Source organism: Pleurodeles waltl, chromosome 1_2, assembly GCF_031143425.1.
Source record: "Pleurodeles waltl isolate 20211129_DDA chromosome 1_2, aPleWal1.hap1.20221129, whole genome shotgun sequence".
NCBI lineage: Eukaryota > Metazoa > Chordata > Amphibia > Caudata > Salamandridae > Pleurodeles > Pleurodeles waltl.
This window is the reverse complement of record NC_090437.1, coordinates 1238902021-1238921250: the sequence shown is the minus strand read 5'-3', so window position 1 is coordinate 1238921250 and position 19230 is coordinate 1238902021. Positions and strand designations below refer to the sequence as shown.

Sequence of the window (19230 nt, the reverse complement as noted above, 5' to 3'; positions counted from 1 at the left end):
CAGCCGACAGCTTGCCCCGAGGACTTGATTTGGGCCCCACGAACATTCAAATACTTGGGAATACAGGTGTTTCATGACAAGACAGATCTGCGCAAGGGTAACCTGGGTAAGGCGCTACGATCACTGAAGTCCTCAGTTGGGTTCTGGCGATCACTAAAACTAACGATAATGGCCAGAATAGCAATATCTAAAATGATCATGCTACCCCGCCTCCTATATTACTTCACCAACCTACCCCTTCTGATCCCGACAGCATGGTTCCGGGAGCTTGATGTCCTACTCAGGGAGCTTATATGGGATGATGGCCGGAGACGCACATCGCTCTCGATATTACGCAGACCAGCCCATCAAGGAGGATTGGGAGCCCCTGACTTCGAAGCCTATTACTTGGCCTCACAGCTGCAGTGGGTAGCCAGGTGGCTTATAGGCAGGGGCCAATTGGAGAGATTCAGCGAAACAGCGGCCGAGGACATTAACCGGTTCGCCGCGCGGTTGACATGTAGGAAACTTACCCCTCACATACACAGTCAGATAACAAGAGTGGCACTGGCATGTTGGAAAAGATGCGCAAAAAGGGTAGGAGTGGGTCCCCCGTACTCCCCAGCCTTGCCCCTGGCGGCTCTTGTGACTGAAACTGAAGGGAGGAGTTTGGGAGACCCAGGTATTGGTTCCTGGAGGAGAGCTGGAATAGAAACAGTTGGAGACCTATTCCATGAGGGACTACTGAGATCCTTTGCTAACCATGTCGTGGTTAATACACATGCTGAAAACGCACTGAACCACTGTCAATGCAGAACCCCCCACCCATAGAATATTACATCTCCTACTGACATCGGGCGAAGAGTCCCATTTGATCACTAAATTATACCGCGCTCAAATTGAAGATGCACTAGACTCCCTGGGACCACTGAGAGAGAGATGGGGGGAGGACAGCTGGCAGGGAACTGACAGATGCGGAGTGGAATAGGGCCCTGGCTTATCCCCGGAATGTTGCCCGCAGCACAAGGTTGCGGTATATACAATACAACTACTTACATAGAACGTACCTTACCCCACACCGATGAATAGTAATTTATGGGGGAGACCCTAGGAAGTGTCCCAGATGTAAAAACACAGACGCAAACTTTGACCACATGGTATGGTCCTGCCGTGAGATTCAGCAGGGATGGGGCGAAGTGATTTCTGACCTGTCCAGACTACTAAGTGTGAACTTGATCCCGACCCCCAACGTGTGCTTGCTGGGCTATGGGGATGAACTGCCACAGGGAAGGACCGAGATCCGATTCATGAACCTGGCCTTGGCCTTGTACAGGAGACAAATCGCGAAGAACTGGAATGCACAGCTTCGCCCCCCCCCCCAGGTCAGATGGAGACAAGATGTTGCAGTGCGGGCTAGGGCTGAACTCCAGGTCCTTAAGAGCGAGGAGGGGAAAGGTCTACGACGCCACCCTGTTGCACAGGGTGGAACGACATAGTAAGGGCTACAGACGCGGATGCTGACGTAGACACAGCGACAGAAGGGGAAACTGGGTAAATAATGAGAATAAACGGACGTTGCCACACTCACCAAAATGCAGATAGACTGGGTAACAAGGAGACGGGAACAGAATAAGGGACGAGCCACCAATGAACAGAGTTCAGACATTGAGTTATAGACAAATTAGACATAAGAGAAACCCACCCCTACGAAACCAGCCCAAGGCTAGTAGTACTAATACCATATACATTCCTGAAGAGAGAGAAGGGAAAAAGACACAGCCAGCCCCTACATCAACAACCACCACCCCCCACAGAACCATCTAGTTTTTAGTTTGAGTTAATAACTGTTGAATAGACACCAACCAGGTTGCATGACTCCTAGAATTACACAGAATCATAGCACCCAGATCACAGAACATCCCATAGGAAAGTTGAACTTCCAGTGTAATGCTTGTATAAAAGGAATAAAACAATTAAGCTGACTATGAGTTAGTACAATCAACAACAGATACAGGGGTGATGTTAAAATTGTGGTGTACAAATGTAATGCATACTAAGTGATTCTGCAATTGTAACAATGTTTTATTAGACAACAAAATGTTAATAAATATATATTTAAAAAATATATATATATATATATTGTCTAACTTTTCAAATGTATGTATACTTTTTTTTTCTCTTTTTTTTTTACTGGAACCACTGTCAGTAGTGCAGTTTAATCTTAAAACTTTTTTTTTTTTTTTTAAAGCACTCACCCTAATAATAAAGGCTTTTTAATAATGAACCATAAATACAAGTCCAAACACCATTAACTTATGTCCACACATATTACCTCAACTGAAGACAGTCCCTTCTCTGTAAACTGACAACCAAAGGGTTTGTGCAGCAGGGGGTTGAGCCTACTTGTCCCACGGACAAAATAAACATGAAAACTTGTTGTCCTTGGCCCCAAACAATATGTCCCGGGCGTTGGGCGATAGGAATTCCACATCGCTGCTTCAGGTAAACTTAATTGCATATCTTTTGCCTCATGCCCTATGTAGTGGGTTACCGTACATTAAAGCGAGACACGTGCTACACATATAGACACATATACTAGCATCACCTTCTTCATACAACACGTTAGTGGCTTAGCCACAAAGTATTTTATTCTAAGAAGGTGGTCTGGTCCACCTGCTTATAGTTTCAATTTTTTTTATTTAGGATTAAACATACTGTACTAAAACTTCCAACATTAAAAAAAGATTTTAATAACATCTCACTTGTTAAAACAAAAATACTTTCAACATACCCAAGGTTCAGTTATCAAGTCATAGTGCTGACTCATTCATGGTAAAATTATATTGACCTTTTCTAAAACCCATTTCCATCAAAGATAATACACATGAAGTTCCCCTGTTCTAGAGCTCATAATATTTTATTTCCCATACAAACAATGCAATCCAGTAGCAATCCTAGATTTTGAGAATACCAATAATGACAAAACGGTTAAACAAATGAACTGCTAGTACGGTTCATCTGTCCCTTTCAACCTTAAAGATTTTTTTTTTTTAAATCCCTGTCATTGAGTCTTAACTTTGAACTCCATCTTTCACCTCACTCCATTATACCTGAACTTTATCTCTGATCAAGTGGTTAATCAAACATCCACTCAGTTTCTCAAGCACCTTCAAATGAACAAAATATTTTTTTTTCTGTGCATTTACTCACATTGTAATACAATATTTGTCACAGATTCAATGAACCAGACCAGACCAGACCAGACCAGATTACTTTAGGCTTTGTAGCTCTTTGCATTCTTTATAATGCATTCATCCATACACAAACATCTTTTGTACGCTAAAGGGTTGGGTGCTCAAATGCAAATAAACGTGTCTGTAGTCATCTACAACCATAGAGGCTTTCCGTCTCTACTGTGAAAAGATGGTAAGAAGGTTGAAACAATTATGCAAGCAGTGACCTTTATGAGGCTTTGTTTAAACTAACAGCACAGGTAACCTGTTAACATGCAAATCACAGTGTAACGAAAAAAAGAAAGGGAGGAGCTTTTCATGGAAAGAAGATGGTGCCAGTTTAAGGAAGTCATCTTCTTTTACACTGGGGGGCTTCAGAGCTAAAGTTCCACTCTTCATTGTACCCCGACTGCAAAATTTAAAACACAAGATGGGACTTAATGTTGTCCCAACAATTCTTATTAATTTTTTATTTTTTTTAAAGAAAAAATGAAGAACACCTCAGTTATCAAATAGACCAAAACACAATTACTCACCTAGCCTGTTAACAGCATGGACAATAGTAGACCCACTTCCAATACCGAGGGCTTGATTATTCTGTGAAATACAAATGAGAAGTTGTTAAATTCTTTTTAGTTTGTTCACCCTTAAAAAACGCCCTTCCCCATTCGAGAGATATGCAACACTTCACTTTAAAAAAAAAAAAAAAAAAAAAAAAAGCTGTTAAGTGAGACCTTAACACTGTAAACATTAAAACGCATAAAAAAGGAAGGAAGAGCCCGGAAGGCACCAGGAGCACTAAATTCCCATGGAAGAGACCCATGTTTGAGGTATTGCACTCCATAAACACACACTACAACCACATCACCCCTACATTTCACCCCTCCAGGCATAGGGTGGGTGATGCTAGGTTATCGACTACTTAAACTATTTCAAAAATATATTATTTTGATGTAATAAGCAATGTGTAGTGACCCACTACTGTCCTCGGATTCGTTTTGACTCAGCACACAATTAAGCCAAGATACCGGAACAAAATTATTTACAAAATTGAGACGGCAAAAATAAATGTTGCTTTGTTTCGTTAACTTTCAGGGATGTGTGGTTCTTGCTTACAAATGTGTTGCACACAAACGTGTCAATGTCTATTTCTCAATATTGAAACCACTATTTGCAACAGTATTTTTATTTTTTAAAGAAATTCAATGAACAGAGCACACTTTTAATTTATAGGAGATGCTTTTTTCAATGTATTAAAGTGTTCTCTCCGAGTTGTAAAAAGTGATAATAGGTGCACTGCTGTATTCAGTTCGGAGTGAGATAAACCCTATTGTGATTCTAAGAGCACATTATCCCCTCATAGGGGAGAAGAGAATTACTGCTTTAAAGACAGGTCAAAACCAAACTGACGTGTCAAGAACTACTAACCCTCTATGGTAAAGTAAACATGGGATGTCATGTTCGGTTACGGGCAGGGCCAACTGGAATTATAAAAATGTGCGTCTTCAACGTTTTTGCATAGCTAAGGATTTGCCGCATTTGCAATATAATCCATCCTTTGCTGCATAATCGGCAGATTTTACCAGAAAAATATATTTTTTCTAGCTCAACTGGTTCAAAAGTTACTGGAAACGCAGCAGCAGCATGTGGTGCGACGCAGTGGAAGTCCCTTTGCAAAAGTTGAATGTTTACCTTTCTGGTGCTCATTGCTGTATTTGAATATTAAACTGGTACTCTTGAGTTATAACCAATGACCAGACAGTGTTAACAAGTGTAGAAATGACAAAGTAATGAAGTAATACTATTAGAAAATGTGCCACTTTACACCGCGTAATCTGCCTTTTTTGGCTGCATAATTTACTGCACCCTGCTGCATAATTTGGCCCTCCCCTTCCGAATTTCACTTATTCCAGTGGCCCTGGCTAGTGGCATTATGGTCATGCAGTCATGAACATCTGGATAGTCATTCTTCCATTCAAGGCTACCTGCTGCAAAAAATACAATCATAGTACTCGAGAATGATTACTCCCAAAAAAACAGAATGCCCCATAAATGAAGAGAAAACTATATGAATTAGACTGGTAGAGGAGGTTGGGATAGCAGCAACTTTTAGGAGAAAATTGTTAAGTACCCGTCACGCACCACAAGGCGTTGGGGGTTATAAGCCAGATCACAACTGGTTGGCCTAGTAGAACCCATGCAAAAAGTGACAAGCTGCTCTGCCACTATTGACTGTGTGTGTAAAAGTGGAATGTGGTAAGAGGAGATTAGTATGGGCTACGCTGTGATTAACATGGAGAGTTGCTTGCAACTACTTATCGGGGGCACTGAGGTATGACCCTAACAGGACAAGGTGATAATTTGTTGAGGTTCAAGTGATCAAACGTCTCCAGTGCCATGGTGTTCAGATGGGTATCCAAGCAATTTTGGGTCAAGTTACCCCTGCATACGAGTCCATCCAACGTACTGGTCATAAGCAACAATTACATAATTATATAGTATAGTAGATCATATTACTACAGTTTTGGTTGGGTTAGTTGAATGACCAAACACAAGAAAATTCTCAACCTGCTAAATTCCTTTAAGGTGAATAAGCATCATATAATGCTTTATAACCCTGCTCTATCCTTTTCTACATCTATTTAACAAAACAAAGCCATCCTTTCTTATGAATGCATAATCCACAAAAGCAAACACGGGAAGTAAGCTTGAATGCTATGACTCTCCGATTACTAAGTTTACCACTATACAACCATTGTCCACGCCAGGGTTCAACAAGCACACGAAAAGATTATAATATAAATAAGATGAGAAGCTACTTGTTAGAATCAGCTTTTAAAAAAATGTTGTCTAAGGAAAACATTTCTGCTACCCATGTTCATAGAGACAATGTCTTTCACCCAGTTGTCTCCTATTTAATTTTTATTAGGCCACTTAACAAGCACACCAAGCTCCTTCTCACAACCCAGCAGGGAAAGAACACTGCTTTACCACATTTTCAGCATTCACATTATCACTGGGGCACACAACCTAAGGTCCAGGAGAGCATTCACCACGTCAACGTCCATGCTGAGACCTGGTCAAGATGATTAAGACTTTTCACAAACTCAGCACTTAACCCTGGCTCTTCTCTAACTCCAAGGCTCAAATTGCATTATAGATACCAAAGGATTTAAGTATAAATCAAAATAAAACTTTATTAGAATGCCAATCTTTGAAAAATCTACCAAAGTCAAAACAGCCACAAAAGCTAAATCAATTGTGTATGATCTGTAATGGGAAGAACAAGAATGTTATTAGGAGAGAGACCAGGCGCCTAGTAGGCCACATCTTCTGTGTGGGGAATACTAGATGAGCTTAATCTTTATTTCTGATCACAGATATGGTTGCATACCTGAATCTATAATCAGTCCTATGTCTGTGGAAGATGAGTAACATTTAGAATGTCTGCACTGTTATTGGTGACATATACCCTCTTCTCATAAGACATTATTTGCAATAGGAAGTTGGAGGGAGAAGCTATAAAATGCGAAACCCAGATGTGACGTCTGAGGGTCCACAATTTGCAATCACTTAGGGCTGCAGCATTGGGGCCAGAAACGTTTCTGCCTACTGAAGATGCCAGCACGTATTCTATGGGTTCCCAGTCTTTTACATCGATGAGGAGTAAAGATTGTATGAGTCTAAAACACAGATTCCTACTATGAAGAATTTATGTGAGCTTAAATTGATGATGGCTGCAAATTCAAGAGTTCACCAAGAAACAAGTGGACAGATAATTCAATTGAATTTGGGTAATGGATGTACTTCAGTGTCGGAGTAAGTTCTGGTCAGATTCCCCCGAATTGAGTAGAGAGAGGAACCAGGACCCACTACTTTGGGTAATCCTGTATAAAACAACAGCACTTAATGCTGCATCCAAGTTTTGTTGGTTTATATCCTGGGTACTACAACTACGAAATGAACTACCCTTCGGCTCAAGCCGGACGTGTTACATATTCAAGAGATACACTGGTGCACGTGTGTGATCAATGGTCTTGGTTGCTCTACCAAAGTAATTAAAAGGCTGCAAACTTTGGCTCAATTTAAGATAAAAGCAACTATGTTCGGGCCGCCTGGGCCAGCTCATAGATTTTGTTCTGCTCAGATGAACTTCAGGACAAGGAATAAATGGCAAGGACTGGTTTGTTCATAATTCAGTTTATGGCCACACCCCATTATCAATTAAAGTTTCATACTGGGAGAGGGATAACCCTTGTCGCAATCCTGGCTGTCACGAAATGCTTGGGATGCATAAACCCTGTACCGTAAGATTTATGCTTGTAAAGCCTCTGAAATCAGAACCTGTTTGCTCTTTAAAAACCTAATATTCAGTCAAAGGCTGAAAGGACAAAATGTGGAACCCACACTAGGTCCACTGATACTCACTGCAGGTGCGCGCTTTCTAAGGAGCAGTAACGACTCACAAAATGGGGTCCAGCAAACAAACTGTGGAATTTGGGAGGCACTGAATTCCATCGTGCTCTATTAATTGAGATACTGAAATAGTTATGGCAGCCTTGAAGGAGGCTGGACTGGCTTGTAGTTAGTACCAAGGGGTACTTACACCTTGCACCAGGCCCAGTTATCCCTTATTAGTGTATAGGGTGTCTAGCAGCATAGGCTGATAGATAATGGTAGCTTAGCAGAGCAGCTTAGGCTGAACTAGGAGACGAGTGAAGCTCCTACAGTACCACTAGTGTCACTTGCACAATATCATAAGAAAACACAATACACAGTTATACTAAAAATAAAGGTACTTTATTTTTAGGACAATATGCCAAAGTATCTCAGAGTGTACCCTCAGAGTGAGGATAGCAAATATACACAAGTTATATGTACACAATACCAAAAATATGCAGTATAGTCTTAGAAAACAGTGCAAACAATGTATAGTTACAATAGGATGCAATGGGGACACATAGGGTTAGGGGCAACACAAACCATATACTCCAAAAGTGGAATGCGAACCACGAATGGACCCCAAACCTATGTGACCTTGTAGAGGGTCGCTGGGACTATTAGAAAATAGTGAGGGTTAGAAAAATAGCCCACCCCAAGACCCTGAAAAGTGAGTGCAAAGTGCACTAAAGTTCCCCAAAGGACAAAGAAGTCGTGATAGGGGAATTCTGCAGGAAAGACACAAACCAGCAATGCAACAACGATTGATTACCAGTCGAGGGTACCTGTGGAACAAGGGGACCAAGTCCAAAAGTCACAAGCAAGTCGGAGATGGGCAGATGCCCAGGAAATGCCAGCTGTGGGTGCAAAGAAGCTTCTACTGGACAGAAGAAGCTGAGGTTTCTGCAGGAACGAAAAGGGCTAGAGACTTCCCCTTTGGAGGACGGATCCCTCTCGCCGTGGAGAGTCGTGCAGAAGTGATTTCCCGCCGAAACACCGGCAACAAGCCTTGCTAGCTGCAAATCGTGCGGTAAGCGTTTTTGGATGCTGCTGTGGCTCAGGAGGGACCAGGATGTCGCAAATTGAGTCAGGAGAGAGAGGGGACGTCGAGCAAGACAAGGAGCCCTCTCAGCAGCAGGTAGCACTCGGAGAAGTGCCAGAAACAGGCACTACGAGGATGCGTGAAACGGTGCTCACCCGAAGTTACACAAAGGAGTCCCACGTCGCCGGAGACCAACTTAGAAAGTCGTGCAATGCAGGTTAGAGTGCCGTGGACCCAGGCTTGGCTGTGCACAAAGGATTTCCGCCGGAAGTGCACAGGGGCCGGAGTAGCTGCAAAAGTCGTGGTTCCCAGCAATGCAGTCTGGCGTGGGGAGGCAAGGACTTACCTCCACCAAACTTGGACTGAAGAGTCACTGGACTGTGGGAGTCACTTGGACACAGTTCCTGGATTCGAGGGACCTCGCTCGTCGTTCTGAGAGGAGACCCAAGGGACCGGTACTGCAGCTTTTTGGTGCCTGCGGTTGCAGGGGGAAGATTCCGTCGACCCATGGGAGATTTCTTCGGAGCTTCTAGTGCAGAGAGGAGGCAGACTACCCCCACAGCATGCACCACCAGGAAAACAGTCAAGAAGGCGGCAGGATCAGCGTTACAGAGTTGCAGTAGTCGTCTTTGCTACTATGTTGCAGTTTTGCAGGCTTCCAGCGCGGTCAGCAGTCGATTCCTTGGCAGAAGGTGAAGAGAGAGATGCAGAGGAATTCTGATGAGCTCTTGCATTCGTTATCTAAAGTTTCCCCAGAGACAGAGACCCTAAATAGCCAGAAAAGAGGGTTTGGCTACCTAGGAGAGAGGATAGGCTAGCAACACCTGAAGGAGTCTATCAGAAGGAGTCTCTGACGTCACCTGGTGGCACTGGCCACTCAGAGCAGTCCAGTGTGCCAGCAGCACCTCTGTTTCCAAGATGGCAGAGGTCTGGAGCACACTGGAGGAGCTCTGGACACCTCCCAGGGGAGGTGCAGGTCAGGGGAGTGGTCACTCCCCTTTCCTTTGTCCAGTTTCGCGCCAGAGCAGGGCTAAGGGGTCCCCTGAACCGGTGTAGACTGGCTTGTGCAGAATTGGGCACATCTGTGCCCATGAAAGCATTTCCAGAGGCTGGGGGAGGCTACTCCTCCCCTGCCTTCACACCATTTTCCAAAGGGAGAGGGTGTAACACCCTCTCTCAGAGGAAGTCCTTTGTTCTGCCATCCTGGGACAAGCCTGGCTTGACCCCAGGAGGGCAGAAACCTGTCTGAGGGGTTGGCAGCAGCAGCAGCTGCAGTGAAACCCCAGGAAAGGCAGTTTGGCAGTACCAGGGTCTGTGCTACAGACCACTGGGATCATGGGATTGTGCCAACTATGCCAGGATGGCATAGAGGGGGCAATTCCATGATCATAGACATGTTACATGGCCATATTCGGAGTTACCATTGTGAAGCTACATATAGGTAGTGACCTATATGTAGTGCACGCGTGTAATGGTGTCCCCGCACTCACAAAGTCCAGGGAATTGGCCCGGAACAATGTGGGGGCACCTTGGCTAGTGCCAGGGTGCCCTCACACTAAGTAACTTTGCACCTAACCTTTACCAGGTAAAGGTTAGACATATAGGTGACTTATAAGTTACTTAAGTGCAGTGTAAAATGGCTGTGAAATAACGTGGACGTTATTTCACTCAGGCTGCAGTGGCAGGCCTGTGTAAGAATTGTCAGAGCTCCCTATGGGTGGCAAAAGAAATGCTGCAGCCCATAGGGATCTCCTGGAACCCCAATACCCTGAGTACCTCAGTACCATATACTAGGGAATTAGAAGGGTGTTCCAGTAAGCCAATGTAAATTGGTAAAATTGGTCACTAGCCTGTTAGTGACAATTTGAGAGAAATGAGAGAGCATAACCACTGAGGTTCTGGTTAGCAGAGCCTCAGTGAGACAGTTAGGCACCACACAGGGAACACCTACATATAGGCCACAAACTTATGAGCACTGGGGTCCTGACTAGCAGGGTCCCAGTGACACATAACAAACATACTGAAAACATAGGGTTTTCACTATGAGCACTGGGCCCTGGCTAGCAGGATCCCAGTGAGACAGTGAAAACACCCTGACATACACTCACAAACAGGCCAAAAGTGGGGGTAACAAGGCTAGAAAGAGGCTACTTTCTCACAAGCCTCAAACTCAATGTTTAACCTCAGCACTCATGAGTTCATGCAGGTACCGCAGACTCATGGCCCACACCCAATCAGCCTCAGAGTCCAGCATTACCAACCCCTTCAACATTAGGAGAGGTTCTGTGAAAGATATCTCTTCCTCTTAAATTGTGTCTAGAACTAGTGCCCCCATAACATGGGAAGCCCTACGAAGAGTGTATTGAAGTTTATTTAGCAACAGTTAAACTCCCTTAAAATGTAAGGTGTCCGTGGACACATGAGATGTGAGCCCTTCTTACATGTATTTGTGTTACCTTCCCATTGACATAGGGGAGTCCAGCATAGATTAATTTATCAGTGGTGTGGGACAGACAGGTGGTGATATCACAAACATAAACATGTTTTAACCCCTTCGCTGCCAGGCCTTTTCCCCCTCCTGTGCCAGGCCTTTTTTTGCCTATTTGGGGCAGTTCGCGCTTAGGCCCTCATAACTTTTTGTCCACATAAGCTAACCAAGCCAAATTTGCGTCCTTTTTTTCCAACATCCTAGAGATTCTAGAGGTACCCAGACTTTGTGGGTTCCCTTGAAGGAGGCCAAGAAATTGGCCAAAATACAGTGAAAATTTCGTTTTTTTCAAAAAAATTGGAAAAAGTGGCTGCAGAAGAAGGCTTGTGGTTTTTCCCCTGAAAATGGCATCAACAAAGGGTTTGCGGTGCTAGACTCAGCAGCTTCCCAGCTTTCAGACTTGAATCAGAAAACCCAATTTTTCAACACAATTTTGGCATTTTACTGGGACATACCCATTTTTGCAGTTTTTTGTGCTTTCAGCCTCCTTCCAGTCAGTGACAGAAATGGGCATGAAACCAATGCTGGATCCCAGAAACCTAAACATTTCTGAAAAGTAGACACAATTCTGAATTCAGCAAGGGGTCATTTTGTGTAGATCCTACAAGGGTTTCCTACAGAAAATAACAACTGAAAAAGAAAAATATTGAAATTGAGGTGAAAAAAACATAAATGTTTCTCTACGTTTTATTCTGTAACTTTTCCCTGCAATGTCAGATTATCGAAAGCAATATACCGTTACGTCTGCTGGACTCCTCTGGTTGCGGGGATATATAGGGCTTGTAGGTTCATCAAGAACCCAAGGAACCCAGAGCCAATAAATGAGCTGCACCCTGACGTGCGTTTTCATTCTATACCGGGTATACAGCAATTCATTTGCTGAAATATAAAGAGTAAAAAATTGCTATCAAGAAAACCTTTGTATTTCCAAAAAGGGCACAAGATAAGGTGTTGAGGAGCAGTGGTTATTTGCACATATCTGAATTCCGGGGTGACCAAACTAGCATGTGAATTACAGGGCATTTCTCAAATAGATGTCTTTTTTACACACTCTCCTATATTTGGAAGGAAAAAATGTAGAGAAAGACAAGGGGCAATAACACTTGTTTTGCTAATCTATGTTCCCCCAAGTCTCCCGATAAAAAAGATACCTCACTTGTGTGGGTAGGCCTAGCGCCCGCAACAGGAAATGCCCCAAAGCGCAACGTGGACACACCCAAATTTTTGGAAGAAAACAGAGGATTTTTTTGCGAAGTGCCTACCTGTAGATTTTGGCCTTTAGCTCAGCCAGCACCTAGGGAAACCTACCAAACCTGTGCCTTTCTGAAAACTAGAGACCTAGGGGAATCTAAGGAGGGGTGACTTGCGGGGCTCGGACCAGGTTCTGTTACCCAGAATCCTTTGCAAACCTCAAAATGTGGCTAAAAAAACACATGTTCCTCACATTTCTGTGGCAGAAAGTTCTGGAATCTGAAAGGAGCCACAAATTTCCTTCCACCCAGCGTTCCCCCAAGTCTCCCGATAAAAATGATACCTCACTTGTGTGGGTAGGCCTAGCGCCTGCTACAGGAAACGCCCCAAAGCGCAATGTGGACACATCCAAATTTTTGGAAGAAAACAGAGGTGTTTTTTGCGAAGTGCTTACCTGTAGATTTTGGCCTCTAGCTCAGCCGGCACCTAGGGAAACCTACCAAACCTGTGCATTTCTGAAAACTAGAGACCTAGGGGAATCCAAGATGGGGTGACTTGCGGTGCTCGGACCAGGTTCTGTTACCCAGAATCATTTGCAAACCTCAAAATTTGGCTAAAAATACACGTTACTCACATTTCTGTGGCAGAAAGTTCTGGAATCTGAGAGAAGCCACAAATTTCCTTCCACCCAGCGTTCCCCCAAGTCTCCCGATAAAAATGATACCTCACTTGTGTGGGTAGGCCTAGCGCCCGCGACAGGAAACGCCCCAAAGCGCAACGTGGACACATCCAAATTTTTGGAAGAAAACAGGTGTTTTTTGCGAAGTGCCTACCTGTAGATTTTGGCCTCTAGCTCAGCCGGCACCTGAGGAAACCTAGCAAACCTGTGCATTTTTGAAAACTAGAAACCCAGGGGAATCCAAGATGGGGTGACTTGCGGGGCTCGGACCAGGTTCTGTTACCCAGAATCCTTTGCAAACATCAAAATTTGGCCCAAAAAACACTTTTTCCTCTCATTTCGGTGTCAGAAAGTTCTGGAATCTGAGAGGAGCCACAAATTTCCTTCCACCCAGCGTTCCCCTGGTACCTCACTTCTGTGGGTAGGCCTAGCGCCCACAAAAGGAAATGGCCCAAAACACAACGTGGACACAACATATTTTTTCACAGAAAACAGAGGTGTTTTTTGCAAGGTGCCTACCTGTGGTGTTTGGCCTGTAGCTCAGCCGGCCCCAGGGGGGGGCAGAAAAGCCCTAAAATAAATGTGCCCCCCAACCCCCACCCTCCCCCGCCGGGAGCGACCCTTGCCTACGGGGTCGCTCCCCCTGCGTGACATTGGCGCCAAAAAACAAATCCCCGGTGCCTAGTGGTTTCTGCCCCCTTGGGGGCAGATTGACCTAAACTCTGCCAATCTGCCCCCAGGGGGGCAGAAATGGTCTAAATACAATTTGCCCTCCTGGGGAGCGACCCTTGCCTGATGGGTCACTCCCCATCTCTAAAAAAACAAACAAAAAAAAAAAAAAAGAAAACACAAAACAAAATTTGCCCTGGCGCCTAGAGGCTTCTGCCCCCACCCCGGGGGCAGATCGCCCTAATAGGCCGATCTGCCCCCAGGGGGGGCAGAAATGGCCTAAAATAAATTTCTCTCCCCCCAACCTCCACCCCCCCCCCGGGAGCAACCCTTGCCTACGGGGTCGCTCCCCCTGCGTGACATTGGCGCCAAAAAACAAATCCCAGGTGCCTAGTGGTTTCTGCCCTCTTGGGGGCAGATTGACCTAAAATCGGCCAATCTGCCCCGGGGGGGGGGGCAGAAATGGCCTAAATACAATTTGCCCCCCAAGGGGAGCGACCCTTGCCAAATGGGTCGCTCCCCATCTCTAAAAAAAAAAAAAAAAAAAATTTGCCCTTGCGCCTAGAGGTTTAGGCCTAAAATAAATTGCCCTCCCCCCCAGGAAGCGACCCTTGCCTAAGGGGTCGCTCCCTTTGCGTGAAATTCACGCAAAGAAAAAACTCCCTGGTGTCTAGTGGTTTCTACCCCCCTTGGGGGCAGATTGGCCTCATCAAAATAGGCCAATCTGCCCCCAAGGGGGGCAGAAATGGCCAAAATATAATTTTCCCCCAAGGGGAGCGACCCTTGCCTAAGGGGTCGCTCCCCACCAAAAAAATAAAAAAATTAAAAAAAAATGAAACATAAAAAAAAAAAAAAAAAAAGAAAAAAGAAAAAAAGGTCCCTGGTGCCTAGAGGTTTCTGCCCCCCCTGGGGGCAGATCGGCCTAATAAGGCCGATCAGCCCCCAGGGGGGGCAGAAAAGGCCTTCTCAAAAAACTGCCCCCCCTGGGAGCGACCCTTGCCCAAGGGGTCGCTCCCTTTTGTCAGTTTCAATAAAAAAAAAAAATCCCTGGTGTCTAGTGGGGTTTCAAAAGCCGGATTGCAAGCAATCCGGCTTTTGAAACCCTCGGAGGGACTTCAAAGGGAAGGAAATACTTTTCCTTCCCTTTGAAGCCCCTCCGGGCCTCCCAGTGATTGAAAGAGAAATGCTTTTGCATTTCTTTTTCAATCGTGCTGGAAGCAGAGCTTCCAGCGCGACTAGGGAGGCCCCTGTGACACATCAGCGCACGCGCTGACGTCACAGGGGGGGGTGGGGGGGTCGGGGGTGGAAGGGGAAGGTCTTCCCCTTCCATCCCCGACTTGGGGGGGGGAGGGGTGTGCACGGGGGGCGCGCTAGCGCGCCCCCAAGTTCCCCTGTGCCATGGACGAGATGATCTCGTCCAAGGCACAGGGGAACTGTAGCCTTGGACGAGATCATCTCGTCCACGGCACAGAACCGGTTAAAGAAGGATAAGGCACACTAATACACAGGGGCTGGGTCACATCAAGAAGAACAGCATGCCAGACAGTACCTAAAAGTACCTAACATTCTATGAGATAGAGTATGAGGAAATACTATCAACAACCGAACCGAGGGCACGCCACTGATCATAACCATCAACTGTCACCTTCAACATGGAAAAGGTTTTCTTCGGGGGGGATAAACTAAGTGGAGGTGACTTTCCATCAGGCCCAGCTTCGCCTAATCAACTCAGATATTTTCCTACATAGCCGAGTTCAAGAACCCTGTCAGAACCCTGTCAGACTAAAAAGCTTCAAATATAATACATTTTCAGACATTTTTATCCATAATCTTACCACTTGACTGATTATTACAATGCTCTTTGTCAATTTAGTATATTTGCAGCCATTTGGGGTATTACTGCTCTATTTTGTAATGTGCAGTGTCTAGTAATACACGTCTACACTGCGCTTAATCTGGACATTATATTCCTTGTCTTCTCTCACTATTTGAATGTGAACTGCAACCCATTAACTTGTGTAGGGATCAGCCTTAATGAGATTTAGTTGATCTCTGTTTTGTAACAAGCTCAGTCTTTTTGTGATGGAATGTTAGTTGTTACAGAACATTGATCCTTCATCCTTTGTTGTTACTACCATGCCGGCATGGACCTCACCTTGGAATTCTTTTTAACACCTTAGTGCTCAAGCACAATCAAATGAACAAACTTTACAAGACCCAAAAAACAAAAAAATCAACAACAAAAAAATCAATGGGTGGATATGGTGTCTCGTGGGCTCTCATTATCCTAATGAAGCTCCTGGATTCAGGCAGCAGCATTACCTGAATTATGGGGAACTGAATCCAATCCCACACCATGTGACAACTGTCGGCCTAATCCGTTTCCGGCCAACTAGCAGTGCCTCATCTCTGTCCAACAGCTGGGATGATTTGGGGCAACCGGGCGCACAACAAGATAACTTCTCAGGGAAATCGTGGTCGATCTGATCTCATCCTTTTCTCTCAGATACATTAGTCTCACACATGCAAAGACAGAGGCAGAAAATGGTTCAATAAAATGTATTGACTCGTTGCGTCTTAGATAAAATGCCATGAATTGCAATAATTCGAATGATGAAACACGCTAGAAGCAAAATCGTGACAAGAAAAGTGAAGCACAAGAAAAGTCCTACCATACGGTCACTATGCATAATATATGCGGTTACTACCTGTACTGCCATTTGATAAAGTTTGTTTTGACCAATGACTTTGTGTTTCACCACTGCGCATATTAGTTGCTCAATGTTCACCAGTAGCACATGGTATGTTTTGTTCAGTTTAGCCGCCTATTGGCTTTGACATGGCATTAGCCATTACTTTCTGTATTCAGTTGAGCCGCCTATGGGCTTTGACATCGCATTAGCCATTACATTCTGTATTCTGCCTATTGGCTTTGACATGCTGTATCCAGTCTAGCCGCCTATTGGCTTTGACATTGCATTCCTATTGACTTTGACATGATGTATTCAGTTTAGCTGCCTATTGACTTTGACATGCTATTAGATATTCTGCCTATTGGCTTTGACATGATATCATATATTACATTTTGTATTCAGCTCCGCTACCTATTGGCTTTGACATGATATTATACATTACATTTTGTATTCAGCTCAGCTGCCTATTGGCTTTGACATGATATTATACATTGCATTTTGTATTCAGCTCAGCTGCCTATGGGCTTTGACATGATATAAGACATTGCATTTTGTATTCAGCTTAGATGCTTATTGGCTTGGACATGACACTAGACATTGCATTTGATATTTAGGTTAGCTGCCCATTGCCTTTAACGTGGAGTTAGACATTGCAGTTGAGAATCCAAGCTGTATTTTTCCAAGCTGTGTTTTTGCACCAGAGAACCAAGATGTTTTTCTCACAGTAGACTAGACATGATAAGAGAGAGTACATGGGTGTTGTTTTTCTCTTCGCTTGAGCTTGGGAACAGGAGTAGTCTTGGAGACCTGGCCAGTCTCCAAAAGGCTTGCTCAGTTTCCCAGGTCTGAGAGGAGGGGGCACACCTTTGTAACGAATGTAACAGGCTGCAGAGGGTCAGATTCGAATCTGCCGGACCTCGTGCTGGAGCTTGGCGCCAGCTGCCAGCAATCCCGTGTGGGTAGATGAATCTCTCTTTCTCGCGGCTGACAGGGGTCATCAGCTTGCAGACCTTAGAAAGATGAAGCTGTAGATAGTTCCCACACGGTGAAGTATTTGTTTTGCTTTGCATTCAATATCTTATAAATATAACCTGCTGTGTATATTGCAAACTGATATATTTTGTTTGATTAACGCGGACTTGAAAGCTACTAATTCGTCATACATAAAATATTGTGGTTGGGGAAGAATTAACAACAATAAAAGTCTTCTTTGACCTCAGAAGTGCATTTCTGTTGTGTTATGTTAGTGCTTAGAAACTAGATAAGAGGAAAGCACTACAATTGGTACCAGAGGTCGTGGGGTGTCGGTCATTAAGAGGTGATTAAGAAGGGGTTTGACGAGTTAGTAGATTTCTAAGTGCACACTTTAAAAGTGTAATTGTTTTTTTTGTTGTTTGGAGAGTTACAGAAATTGTTTTTTGTTGTTTGGAGAATCACAGTAGCACGGCAGACCATGTCATGTGTTGTTAAACTGCCTGATGGTGCTACGAAAAACTGTGAATTGTTTGTTGTTTGGAGAATCACAGTAGCACGGCAGACCATGTCATGTGTTGTTAAACTGCCTGATGGTGCTAAGAAAAACTGTGAATTGTTTTCTGTTTGGGGAATTACAGAAGAAAATGCATGTGTAGAAAACTTGTGTTTTGGAAGTAATGATGACAGAAAGGTCTGGATACCTTTATCTGCTTACAGAGAAATGCAGGAAGTTGGAACATGAAAATAGGAATTTACGTGAGCAAATTAGCCCGACTGAAAGTTATAAAAGGGCTGTTTTTGAAGAATCTTTCTTGTCCCATTCCAGTAATGAGGGGGTTAAGACAGCTCCGAGCTGCACTGAGTTTTCGTGTGAGCCAGGGTTTTTGGCAGCCAAAATGCATTCCTTAACTGATAACACGGACGAGAGAGACCAGAATGTGATTTACGAGTTACCGTTGCAAAATGCACAAGTAAAACGAAGGATTTTAGAGCAAGACACCCCGAGTTTCATTAGCTTGTTTGATTTTTGGAAAAAGAATAGCCCTCATTTGAGAGAAATCCTAACACTTTTGTATATGGTCACTGTGAAAAATTATATGCAGCTGCGCGCTTGTGATTTGGCAAATGAAATAATGCAGACTTTAGGTTTTTGCGCAGTGCAAGAAGAAAATACTTATGTACAAGTAACTCAAGAACAAGGAAAGAAAATAGTGCCCCTAGCTAGAATCATACACTGGATCTGGTACTTGCAAGACAGGGCTAGAGTACCACAGGTAAAAGAGTTATCAATGAAGTTGTGTGCACCATTTGAATTCGTGTCTACTGAAGAAAAAAAGCATGTTTGTTTTACTAATGATTCATTGACTGAAATGTTGCTTTCTGGCACAGTAGAAGGAACAGCGTTGTATAATGTGTGTCAGATTTTAAAGCAAGAGCTACGTGAGATGTGTCATTTTTATGCTGATTTTTGGTTCTTTGATAATGTTTTAGCCACATGGCTTGTACCTAACTGGTTCAATTACCTTGCAGATGTTAATGAGAAAAATTCAGAGAGAGAAGTGTACACCCAGAATTCTGCCTTAGTGGGGATGGCTAAGTGGGTGCCCCAGAAATGTGAACAGCTGAGAGAAAAAGCCACTTACAGGTGGGCAGAGATGAGAGAGATGCACATTCCCCTAGTTTTGATAAAAACTGTGCAGCACGCACAAAAGCAATCTGTCATGCAAGCCGTCACAGAGCAGTTGGGGAGAGGAAACTTACCAGATCAGAAATGGCAAAGTGATCAGGTTTTAGGGAGAGTGATTGCTGCAGATTACCAAGGAAAAATCGAAATTATGCTG

At 44.1% G+C, this 19230-nt stretch overlaps 1 protein-coding gene across 1 annotated transcript in view; it reads right to left on the bottom strand.

Annotated features, from left to right (window-relative positions):
- RPIA (ribose 5-phosphate isomerase A) overlaps positions 1-19230 on the bottom strand; it is a 145098-nt gene that overhangs the window by 110961 nt on the left and 14907 nt on the right. The window contains exon 2 of the mRNA XM_069204603.1: positions 3749-3809. Coding sequence (XP_069060704.1) covers positions 3749-3809 — 61 coding nt within the window. The remainder of the gene's footprint in view (positions 1-3748; positions 3810-19230) is intronic.